Genomic DNA, 12,622 nt, shown 5'->3' on the forward strand with positions numbered 1-12,622 from the left:
AGTGCAAGCCAAAGCACAACAAATTTCTTCGGCTATTGACAACATTTTGACTTTTTAAAAGCAGTTAAATTACTCTTGTTTTTCACAAAATACGATAAAAACATAAGATCTATGACCTTTCGAAACACGTCGAAACAATATTCCTCCACAACTGATGCATATATCTAGCATAGCATCAAATATTTTGTCTAGAAATCATGGCAGTAGACCTATAAATTCAGACTAAGCTGCGATTGAGCAAAACACATAGAGATGAAGTTCTCAAAATAGTATTTACTGAGAGAAAGATAAAAGTTCTGAAAATAGCAGACTACGCCACAGTTAAGTCAAACCAAAAAGATCAAGTTCTAAAAATAGTGGTCAAGAAAACTACATGCGGATCTCCTCAGCTCGGTGCACATTTCCTTCATCTAGAGCTATCATCCTTGCACCAAAAAACAAACAAACCAAAAAAAAAAAAAAAGAAAAGAAAAGAAAAAGAAAGAAGAAAGAAAGGGGAAAGAAAAAGGATAAAAAGAAGATGGGGGAAGAGAGAAAAAGAAGAAAAAAAGGACAAAAAGATGGGGGAAGACAGAAAAAGAGAAGGAAAAAAAAGTAACATCAATGTCGCGCTAAATGCATTAAGCCCGGAGTTTGGAACCACAATTTCAGCCTTCAGTCCACATCCACAGCATATCCTACCAAGCAACAGAAACAGAGAGGAGGGGGGGATTGGGGAAGAAGAAATGCCAAGAGAGAGAAGAAAAATATATAGGTTTCAGACACATAACAAACCAAGCACAAACTAGTGTAAAGTTGGACAAACTTATCAAAGCCAAATTACAGTTTTCAGAAAAATATATAGGTTTCAGACACTGATGAAACCAAGCACAAACTAGAGTAAAATGGGACAAACTTATCAAAGACAAATTACAGTTTTCAGAACAAAATTAGACACAGCAGGATCATGACGAGAGCGATTTCTCTGCCGCTCCCCATCATGAATGTTAGTTACAAGAAGCAATCAACTGGAGCCTTGGGAACATGCATTAGTCACATTTGTAAATGTCATATATGATCTCTTATAGTTGAAACAAAACTAGATGTCTGGGCTACAGGTCCCCAAGAAAAAGAATGACTAGCCACAGACGATGAAAATTGTGGTCATGTCATAAGCAATAGAGACGATCACGATCTTTGTGGGGGTAGTGGAAATATATATATAAAGCATGCAGCAACATTGTACGTTTTTTATTCAACATAAAAATAAATAAAAAATTGTAGGTTTTTTCCGAGCCCCAAATAAGAAAGGTACACTAATAATTCCCAAGTAACATACAAGTTTTAATGTAGGACAAGTAATATAGATCAAAAAAACACCCAAATTTCATAAGGATCCGCATGGTCAATAGGCACACATCTAAGTGGCCAACACTAACTGAAGCTTCTACGAACGACATATTAAGTTTCATATCTGAATTCAACAATTTCACAAAAGAATTACCTGTTATAAAATATTTGAATTTCAGCATGAATTTAAGTATATTAGTCAGCCAATCTGCTCATACTCAACATGGTGCAACATTGACGCTAGTCATCTCAGCAACATCTGGTTGGAGTAGACTTTAAAAGTAGTTTACCTAACCAAACAATTCCCAAAGGAGGAAAAGAAAGAAAATGAAGAAAATGGAAAAGGGGAATAGAATAAGGGAGAAATAGAGGGGGGGAAAAGAGAAGATGAGGAAGTAAGGTACAAGATTTAAACAATATTCATAAAAATAAAAACTTAGACTTCATAAAGAAATCTTCACATCCCAAACAATATCCAGCTAAACTCCCAAATATAAAGAAATTCCTTGAAAGTTTAACAGCAAGAGCTCCTGTCATGAACTACCAAAATCCGCAACTGCATACCTTCATATGCAATCAGATAAAACAACCCTGCCAAATTGATCTGATAAAGCGCCAATAGAGACCAGCATCTAAAACCTGCATGTGTTTGGAATGCAGCAGGCCCACCACACCATTAAAGGTAAATAAAATGGAGCCTTACCGGCCACATAAGAAATGAAAAAAAAAAAATCATTCGAAGGGAATACACTTGTCACCTAACTCCTCACTGTAAGCAAATTTGAAAAAACAAAAAATGCACATCACAGACTCAAGGAATGAACATTTGGAAAGCAAACCTACAGTGCATGTTCGTCTTCTCAGTTTATAGAAGTATGGCCATCTTCGCCAAAGGGCATAAATGCAGCAACTTATTTAGATCAAGCAGGCCTGCAATTGTTTAAGATGTAAATCCCTACCCTACACTGTATCAAGGATATGACTCCACAAAGCATCGGAGTTCTTTAACAGATCATTAAAATATCAAAGGAAAAACAGACCATTAAGAGTCACAAAAATCCTCCAGATAAGACACTTAAATCACGAAATTCACAACCTAATGATAGAGATGAATACTTATATTGTCCAACGTACATCATGATGTTAAAGTTCTCTAAAAACATTGCACAGTCGATCCCAGAGGGGGAACAGAAAGCTTCTTCAAATTCTCTTACCATGATAAGATCAGCTCAGACAGTATAGCCGATCTGTAACCACTGAACCTGCAAAAGAAAACAAACACAGAATTTTATTGTATGAAGAGCCAAAAATCCACAGAAAAATTCTGAGCACCAAACGGAACACCAAGCGATCTTCTAAGAGACAGCCCTTCTTCCACTAAGCAGGACCTCTTTCCCCACTAGAAAAACTTGGATAAATTTTTCAATATGAATCTCAACTTGCTTTCTAAATCAGACCAAACTTTCCACTGTAGATGTAATGTCCAAAATCATCTCCCACTGAGGAAACTCTTCAAATTATAGTGTCTGCATTACTCAGTTCATATTTCTTCAGCATTATACTGATCCTCATTGGTAACCTCATTTTTCTCATGATAATTGCTCCCATTCCCTCTAGAACTGTTATGCTTATCTTCGTCACTTCTGCCTTCTGAGTTGTAGTCTTCCATAATCGAGGAGCTCTCTTTGTAAGCAGCTGCTAAAGAAACTGATATCCCTTCATCCTTCTCATCAGTCAAATCCTTTGAATGCAATGCAGGTTCCTCAATGGAATCATCAGATCTGACAGGTATTCTATCATGATGCTCTAAATTTTCATCTTTACTTTCTTCTATACTATTATCATTTGAACGACTCCTATTTTCAGACGATTTTGACCGTGAGCGCTTTCTATATTTTGACTTGTGTTCATCCAAATGTCTTGGGGATGTCCTGCTTCCTTTCTGACGCTTACCCTCTGCAGATATTGACCTGGACCGCCTCCTGTCATGTTTTGATTTCTCATCTCTGCTTCTTTTCTTTTTATTATCGGAGTGATGCTTATCTTCTGGAGATTTTGACATGGACCGCCTTCTGTGCTTTGATCTGCTTTCATCCAAAATTCTTGGGGATAACCTACTTCCTCTGTGATGCTTACCTTCCTCTGATACTGACCTCGACCGTCTTCTACTCCGATGCTTTGTTTTTTCTTCTCTGCTGTCATCTAATTTATCCTTGGATTGATGCTTAACTTCAGCAGATTTTGACCTGGAACGCCTTCTGTGTTTTGATTTAATTAAATCATCACTTCTCGGGGACGCCCTACTTCCTCTATGCCCTGGTGACTTTGAACTAGCACGCGATGGTTTCCTCGTCCTGTGTGTTGAACTATCTCGACGATGTTTTGGTGAGTCTGAATCACCCCGATATGACTTCCTCGTTCGAGGGCTCATACTCCTACTCCTATTTCTCCTTGAAACAGAAGAATGGTGGTCATGTGATCTACCTGAATCCCTTCTTCTACCTCTGCCACCGTCATCCCTAATGTCCCTATAAGACCGTCGTCCATTTTCATAGCTGGAGTAATGGCGAGATCTTAATGGTGATCTTGATCTATGATCTCTTGATTGACGGTATCGAGGCGAGTAAGAACGAGATCTCCGCCTTCGCCGATAATTGATAGGAGATCTCGACTTGGATCTTGACCTTCCACGAGTGATTGATGGTGACCTAGCACGGGTGGTGGGGGATGGTGACCTGTGAACATTAGCATTGACCCATTTATCAGTCAAGATCAAAGTATCCCAGGAATTACAAAAGCCCAATAAAAAAATTAAAAATCCAATAACATAGTATATTGTCATTATATCAAACACGATACCACAAATGACAAATGACTACTTGAAAAAAAAAAAAATCAAATTTTACAACTGTGTCAGCTCTACATTAAATTCTTTTATGTACAACTAATCGCGTCAATAAGAAAATTCTTGGGGCCACCAAATCAAGTGGCCAACCCATCAGTGAAACTCTCACCTCCACTTTATCAGAAGAACAACATATCCATACATGTTCAACTCCAGTTTGGGGTACACCTTGCATCCTTTACACTGGGGGAAAACTTAGCGTCAAAGTTTGTGAAACATTTTACCCTACATTTTAGTAGAAATTTCTTGGGGAAAAAAGTATACTAAGAATGTAGAAATACATAAGACCAAATTATGACAGGAGATATAGTCCTTGAAGGTTTGATGCATAAAATTGCCTAAACCAAAAAATTTCTACATCAAACAAGGCGTATATCCTTCAACTGTTTCATTGACCAAGGTCATCAAACCATCCACTGTACCTCTCATCAAGTGTAAGGCACCTAAAAAAGATGGTTGTATCACCATGATTCTTTAGTGAAAATGAAAATGCCCCTGGGCAAAAGGATGGGCCCACAATATATAGCAATGCCAAGTTGTAGGTTCAAACAAGAAAGCCATAATAGAATGAGGAAAAAAGAAGAGAGATGGTCAATCACAGCGATCTCTCAAAAAGTTGTACCAAGGGTATCAAGAGTTCCTCATAGTATTATTCCTAAGTTCAGACAATTATGAAGTAATTCTTAAAAAACAAATATTATAGGGATAAACGAAGTCCACAACCCAGTACCAAGCGATGTTTGAAAACACTTGGTAAGCTTTGCAACGTTCCTTGAGATCTTCCACAGCTCCAGGATCACAAGAGACTACTACAAGCAATTGAGAACCAAACAGAACTATCCAAGATGTTCAAGTCTAACTAAAAATGAAGGGGAAAATGATGATTCACAAACAATTCACAGTTCTAGAATCCCAATGGGTAATAATATTTGGGACAAGCAAAAGGATATCTATATTACAAGGATCATAGAAAACACTTACGATCATAAAGACCATTAACATCAATTAGGGACGAAGTGAAATCGTTTCAGACGTTTAACACTAACTAAGAAGCAAAAGGAGTTGATGGTTTCCATAATCAATATTTTAAAGGATTAGAATAAGTAAACTTAAAAAGTACATGAATTTAACCAATGGGAAAAACATTGCAACAAGTTTTTGGTCAAGAGTACTTGACATTAGATGAATATTTGATCAATAGCATTATGGATGAATAATATGTCAGCTTGGGAATACATGAACACTACAAAAGTATAGAGCATAGGGATTGTTATCTCTTTTTCTTGTAAGTATATGCACTTCTATCCCAGGCAATCCTAAATTTAAATTCAAAGACAAATTAGTTAGTTGTATAAAAAGATATCATAAATTTTTTTTTTTTTTTTGATAAATATAAAAAGATATCATAACTTATTCACAAGTGTACTCAAACAGAACTCATGATTGTCCACCTAAAACTATTTTCAACCACAAATTAATTTTCTTCAGAACCTCAAAACACCAAAATCTTCATTGTCTTCATCCAAGCAATGACAACAGTGTAAAAAAGGTTCTAGCTGAAAACTATGCGTAACACCTATACATTTAACCATGGTAGACCCATCTGCTTGATGAAATCATTTCCCAAGTTTGTCAGCCCACATTTTGTTAAGTTTGGCATCATTCAAATTCAACTAATGCAAACGAAATATTTTCTTGATTCATAATAAAGCCACTCCTCCATTTGAAGGTTTCAATGTTCAAAAAAGCAATTTATAGAAAACATGACTAGAGGATCTTCTCATTATAGAACCATTAACATACCTAGATTTTCGATTTGTTTCCTCATCATTATTTCCAAATCCATCGGCTTTCAGCTTCTTGCTTATTTCTGCAGCTCTAGCTGCTGCTAGTTCTGTTGCAGTCTTCATGGTAGCAGCTCGGTTAGCTGCCTGCTGTGCTGTCATTGTTTGTTGCATTAACAGGGCCTGCTGAAATTGCATCTGTTGCATGGCCACAGCTTGTTGCATCACCATGGGCAAAGAAGATGAAGAAAGAGGTGAGTTCAAAAGAGCTGGTTTTTGTGGAAGTGATTTTGCCATTTCAACATTCAATGGACGACCCCCAACATCCATATTGTTCAATGCCAAAGCAGCAGTTGCTTCTTCAGGTTTTGAGTATTCTATGTAGGCAAAATGCTTCGAATCAGTGATACTACATTCAACAATTGTCCCACAAAAACTGAAAAGTTGTTTCAACTGATCCACTGTGAGAAGTGGACTGAGATTGCTAACTTGTAGAGTCCTCTTCAAGGAATCAGCCTTCCCCTCTTTGTCAGCTGATCCTGAAAAGAAGAAAACGAGAATGTTAAGGAACTCTGCCCCAAATAATCAAGCGAAATCAGAAACACGGCATAAAAAATAATAATAATAAAATTAAAAATAATAATAATAAAATTAAAAATAATAATAATAATAAAATTAAAAAATCTAAATTAAATTAAAAAACAACAATATATAGAAGCAAATACAAGAACGCCAAAATGATAGGTAATTGAAGAGTCAACAATCTTGTCAGGTGAGTACTTGTAAGAATGCAAAACCTATCAACTGCATTAACTAATAATGAATAAGATATGTTATCTAGAAAAATAAAACAAGCAAATACTGTCGTTTTCAGTTCTCGGTAACTAATTAACAATGATGACCAAACCTTGTTTTTCAGCATAGTTATTAAACGAAACACCCCTGGGTACAATCCTCACCCAGCGTGGGTTGCACCAAACAACTGTGTGCGCTTATATATTTTAAATAATAATAATAATAATTTAAAAAATAAAGGAATTTTAAGGTGGCAGCCTGCGCGTGAAGAATTGAGCACTTCACCTCTGATTTGAGACTGGGAAGACAAAATCGACTAGTAAAAAATATGTTCTTCGTTCAATCTTGAAACATTTTAATAATAAACCTTCTCTACACTGCTCTAGTCAGCCAATTAAGGTGATGGTTAAACGGGTGAATGGTGAACCAGCCATCAAAACGGGTCAATCGGCCAGTCCAATTATGATAAATGTGATTTTCATGGAATAAGGACGGTAGAAAATAGCTATATAAGCCAGCAAGCGTATGTCATTTAAATTAAAAGCATAAAAAGCTAAAAAAATACCAGAAGAGTCCCTGGCAGACTGAGCTTGTGCTTGTGCATGAGCATGGGCTTGAAGGGCTTGAGCAGCAACAATTGCCTGAGCAGCAGCCATTGCAGCTGCAGATGGTGCCATGGGCACTTGACTGACATTCCCCATGCTGGTCGTGGCGGCCAAAGCAGTCATCAGGAGATTGTGAGGAGGGTGATTGAACTTGCAATCTGTTTTTGCACACCGACCATTAAGATATTCTCGGCAAACTTCTCCAAGAGATGCTCCAACTCCAGGCAAAAGCACTCCTCCTGAAGCACCAGGAATAATGCCTGGAATCATTCCAAGCAAACCAGGGAATGCCCCCGATACGGAACCCGAATAATTTGGCATATTGGGCATGGTCTGGTTAACTAAATTTGGAAATGAGGCCGCCGGAGCCAAACCCAGGAGTCCTCCAGTAGTAGTACCTGCACAGTACATGTTCAAGATCCAAAATTATTCACTAACTAAAATAATTTGAGATATAGGAAAGAAACAAAAATCGACAATGAATATATCATCATGAAAAGCTTAGAATTGAATTTGGTTGGCTTTAGCAGTGCACTTCAAGGAGAAAATGACAACAAAGCATTTTGTTCCATATCAAGCAAATAAAAATTATGCATTTCACATACAATTCAAAAATCGTTCAAAGTACTCCCAACATTAACAAAATTTCCCATATTAAATAAACTAACAAAAAAATTGTGCAGCATGCATTCATTAATTACATTATACATACAACACAAACCAGGTTATGTTAATCAGTACGCAAAAGAGCATCGAGATATTCGATGTCTTCAGCAATATGTTGAGCATCTATAGTTCTTATTATTTATATGCTGTCCATTTCAATTAAGCAACTTCTCCAAGGAGATCTTGACATGTTGATTATCTCAAATGGAGATCTCATTTTGCTTGATGTTTTATGCACAATACATGTTCAAGATCTCGTTTTGAATTACATTGCTCATTTGCTCAGGCTGGAGACAAGTCTTTCTGAACTATTAGACATGAGCCGGTAATGCAAAACTTAACTGCAAGAATTCTGTACACATGTGCATTAGAATCAAATTTTGTCAAACTAATATGTCCAAATTATTGTCATATGTAGGTCTAACAAGCATTCTAGTTCTGAACAGGATTTTCTAATAGTGGCTTCAGACCCCTTGAAACTCTATCTAATGCTAGGGGGTGCCAAATATTTGTAAATATTAAGTCCAATTAAACTGTCATATTGGTATTTGAATAGTTGAATGGCTATTAACGGATTTATCTAGATCAATATTCTATGAGAACCTCCCAGTGCCTAGCCACTTATTGAAATTTAGACACAGCATACACTGCATTTATGCATTTCTTCTTTTGTTTTCCTCTTCTTTTTTCCCTTTTGGTGATTAATGACTTGAAATATTGGATTTTTTAAGTTAGATTCTCAGCAATAAGGTAGTCACGTCTCAGTGAACAACTTAAAATCTCACCTATAACTCACTCAAGTATCAAAGTTTTGCTACAAAAATTCATGTTTTCTATTAATTTCTTTTTCTTTTTGTAAATATTTGTTGGAATGCAATATCTCCAACATCATAAATATCCATGGCAATGTATCCATATTTAGGACCCTTGATTTGACGGTTAAGAAAAATATCTTTTTTCCTTATGTTTAACAAGATTTTCATGTTTATTATATATACAAAGATTTGCTAAAATAACACCTACACTGAAGAGCATCTAATTGAATGATACCATGGAGAAATTACAAGTATTACACAAATCGCAAAACTTCTCAATCATATTCACAACAAATTGACAAATTTATGTTTAATATAATATTCATATGTATTGACAAAAAAAAATTTTGAAATGAGTACCTGCACTGAAAAACACTGGAAAGGGGCTACCCATTATTGGCTTCCCATTGCACTCAACGCTCAACATATAATTCCCTCTCTTTGGAACCACATAGGTAATCGTGTACGTCCCATCACCCATATCCTTCACAATCCCATCCTGCTCGGAGCCCCCAACGCCCACTCCAGGGGAAACCTTCACTTTAACTTGCGCACCACCGTTTGGTACCTTCCTTCCATCAGAATCCTTCGTCACAACCATAAAAGATGATGGTGTGCATGCCGTTCCACCGGCTATCCCAGCCCCAGCCGCCGCACACTTGGCTGGGTCAACCGGCCCAATCGGCTTGTTCGCCAAGTCCTCAGATTCTTCTTCACCATCACTATCCGACGAAGCCGCCTCACGGTTCTTCTCCACGTCCTTGAACGTGGCCTCAAAGGCTGCTTTCGCCGCAGCAGTCTTCTCGGCCTCACTCTTCAGCTTCGCCTCTTCTGCTTGCTTCATCCATATTGGTTTCACGACCGCCAAGTTGCGATCAGCCATTGAAAAACCCTAACTGTCACAAATCACAACAAACCCTAGAAGCTTATAATCGCAAACCCTAGTGAAATCAATCAATCAATTAACCATAACTTCCATAAGCACGCTAGTTTGAGTCAATAGTTCCTCGACAATTTAAACTACAACAACACTCTAATACAATACGGAATATAATATTTACCGACTATATGTATACACACGTATATAAAGATCAAAATTGAGTTGAGATTTAAGCTTAAACCTGTTCGATTTGTGTGTGTATGTGCGCGATTTGTGTGTGTATGTGCGCATACATATAAAGAGAGAGAGGGGGGTACCTTTGTCTGGTGGCGAAGTTCTTTTTGGGATGTTAGGGTTTACTGTGCAGGAAGGGAAAGGGGGGATACTTGCAATTTTGGATGGTACGGTGGAGTGGGAAGCATCTGATCCCTTGGATATAATTCACTGCGGACAAGGTACAGAATGATTCTGTACACCACCAATCGGGGTATTCCAGCATACCAAATCAAACTATCCAAATTACATTAGTCCAATAATAGAAATATGAGTGTTTTTAAGGCATGTGTATATACCTGTATCATGCATGTATGTGTGTCAAATTGAACTAAACTCACCTGTACCATAAAAAAAATAAAAATAAAAAGTAATGCAAAAAAACACCTGTACTGTTTTCTTGCAACAAACCACCACAACTCATCAAAAAGTTACAAAATTTTAGTTTTAAAGTGTTGGCATGCAATACATGTGAGGTAATTGTTTTAACAAAAATATCTTTACCCAATACTATTTAATTTCTCAATTCAAAAATTAATCATAAAGGGTAAAATACGCACGAATACAGGTATTTTTGATAAAATAATAAATTTATGTGTTGCTTGGGACTACTTCAACACTATAATTTTCATGTCAGACTACCAGATCAGGTAATTTTAATATTTTGATAAAATGAGAATGTTTGTTGCCACAATAAATAAACTCAAAAACATATATCAAGTATTTTACAATTTTGTTTGGGTAAAGATTTTCAAAATTCCAATTCAATTCTGGACGGCAAAGGGTTTTAGTCACATTGCAAGTGCCTTAGGCAGACCATTGCATGCTAATCAAACCACAGAAGGTAGGCACAAACTGAAGTATGTAAGGATTTGAATTGAAATTGATCTTAATGCTCCGCTGGTGTATTCCTTCCCCTTGAAGAAGAATGATGGGAAGATGGTTGACATTATTGTAGAGTGTGAGGGGCTGCCACTTTTCTGCATTTCCTGTAAAAGGATTGGACACACCTCTTCCCATTGCCCTGGAGTTTTTTTACCTCAATCCACATGGCAAATGGTTCCATCTAGAAAGCCACAATCTTCTAAGGGCACAGTTTTGGCAAGTTCTCAAACCCAAACTCAGCCAAATATCCCATCCTTTATTCGCAGCTAGGACCATATCACAATAAATACTTCTCCACTGGCACCTGCTAAACAAACCATCTCCATCTCACTTGATCCTCCTCCACCTTTAGCATTCATTAACTCCCCATCAACTCACTCTACCTCAGCCTCAAAAGGATTATCTCTTCTGCAAACCAAACAATTAGCTAGAGCACTCACCCATTCAGTTCCCACTGCAAAACTTGAAGCTTGTTCAACATCCTATGCTGTGAATCCTGAAGACATGACATATGATCAAAAGGGCACCACATGTGAGAATGCTGAGAATGATGCTAGCTCAGAGCAGTCACTTTCTATGTCTTCATCTTCACAAAGTCGATCCAGTTCAACCTCAACAAAGGACAAAAGATCTCTGCTGAAGAAGAAAAAGGGTGGTAACAACCTGCATTTGTCAGTCTTTCCCCACAAAGGGCTTGGGCTGATGGGAGGTAAGCATAAAGCTCCCTCTCGATAACTTGTTTCTGTGTATGGAATACCAGAGGCTTCAATAGCCTCTCTAAGCAGCTCCAGCTGCGTGATTTGATTTTTGCAAATAAACTTGATATGGTGTCACTTTTGGAAACTAAGGTGGCACAGGAAAATATGGGAAATATACACAAATTTATATGCCCTAGATGGGCTGCCTTGCACAATTATGAGTATTCTGTTTTGGGAAGAATTTGGGTCCTCTAGAACCCTGATTTGTTCAAGGTTGAGCTGATCAAAGCCACTAGACAAGTTATGCATTGTTCAGTAACTTATTTGTCTGATAACTCCCACTTCTATGCTTCCTTTGTGTATGGTGCTAATGAATATGTGGATAGGAGGGGGCTATAGGAAAGCATCAATACGCACTCAATTTGTTTTGCCAACGTTCCATGGATTATGCTTGGAGACTTTAATATAATCTCCTCACCCCTGGTAATTTTGGAGGATCTCAGAGGTGGACAGTTGCTATGAATGATTTTTGGGACTGCCTTAATCACTCACAATTGGAAGAGTTGAGGTCCACAGGAATTCAATTCTCTTAGAATAATATGAGTGTGGGCCATGCTAATATAGCAAAAAAGTTGGTGTTAGCATTTATGATACCACGATTTATGGTATAACTTACCATAATAGCCGAGATATGATAGGGCCAAATCATGGGATGTGATTTACCAAATTATCTGTGAGATATGATAGTCACAAATCATGTATTTGACTTTATTTGCGCATATGTCTAGGCATAGAATATGCAATGATTTGATTTAGTTTCCTTTCTTGTAATATGAGCATGTGCTCATTTTATCTATAAATACTAGAGCTGTGAATGGGTTATTCATCTCATTCAAGCCTTTACGCAATTCTCTCGTTTCTCTTCTTTTTATTTCTACTTGGTATCAGAGCCAACACCTTTCCACACCTTTCAGCAGCCTTGCTACT

At 37.3% G+C, this 12,622-nt stretch overlaps 1 protein-coding gene across 7 annotated transcripts; it reads right to left on the bottom strand.

Moving 5' to 3' along the window:
* Nucleotides 1-249: 249 nt before the first annotated feature.
* Nucleotides 250-10,178, bottom strand: LOC132274814 (uncharacterized). 7 transcript variants are annotated; one of them, XR_009470517.1, is made up of 8 exons: nucleotides 10,097-10,178; nucleotides 9,260-9,795; nucleotides 7,379-7,816; nucleotides 6,038-6,557; nucleotides 2,464-4,064; nucleotides 2,173-2,259; nucleotides 1,894-1,968; nucleotides 250-1,619 (listed from the first exon to the last, which is right to left on the bottom strand). XR_009470517.1 is itself a non-coding variant. In XM_059776151.1 (5 exons), the coding sequence occupies exons 2-5, from the start codon at nucleotides 9,780-9,782 to the stop codon at nucleotides 2,870-2,872; spliced, it is 2,676 nt and encodes an 891-aa protein (XP_059632134.1). In that variant the 5' UTR covers nucleotides 9,783-9,795; nucleotides 10,097-10,178; the 3' UTR covers nucleotides 2,298-2,869. The 7 variants fall into 7 exon arrangements, 1 of the variants encoding a protein (XP_059632134.1); XR_009470518.1 differs by having other exon boundaries at nucleotides 250-677; nucleotides 1,484-1,968; XR_009470520.1 differs by having other exon boundaries at nucleotides 250-1,968; nucleotides 2,544-4,064.
* Between the last annotated feature and the right edge of the window lie 2,444 nt (nucleotides 10,179-12,622).

This window comes from Cornus florida, unplaced genomic scaffold, assembly GCF_030987335.1.
Source record: "Cornus florida cultivar Cherokee Brave unplaced genomic scaffold, ASM3098733v1 CherokeeBrave_3.0.0_Hap2_Chr09, whole genome shotgun sequence".
NCBI lineage: Eukaryota > Viridiplantae > Streptophyta > Magnoliopsida > Cornales > Cornaceae > Cornus > Cornus florida.

Bases quoted from the DNA above. Each gene is read 5' to 3' on its own strand.
- LOC132274814 (XM_059776151.1), bottom strand. From the start codon at position 9,782: ATGGCTGATCGCAACTTGGCGGTCGTGAAACCAATATGGATGAAGCAA. The intron at 7,817-9,259 runs GTACTCATTTCA...TGTACTGTGCAG, and splicing joins TCCAGTGTTTTTCAGTGCAG to GTACTACTACTGGAGGACTC. The intron at 4,065-6,037 runs GTATGTTAATGG...TAATGTTCACAG, and splicing joins GAAACAAATCGAAAATCTAG to GTCACCATCCCCCACCACCC.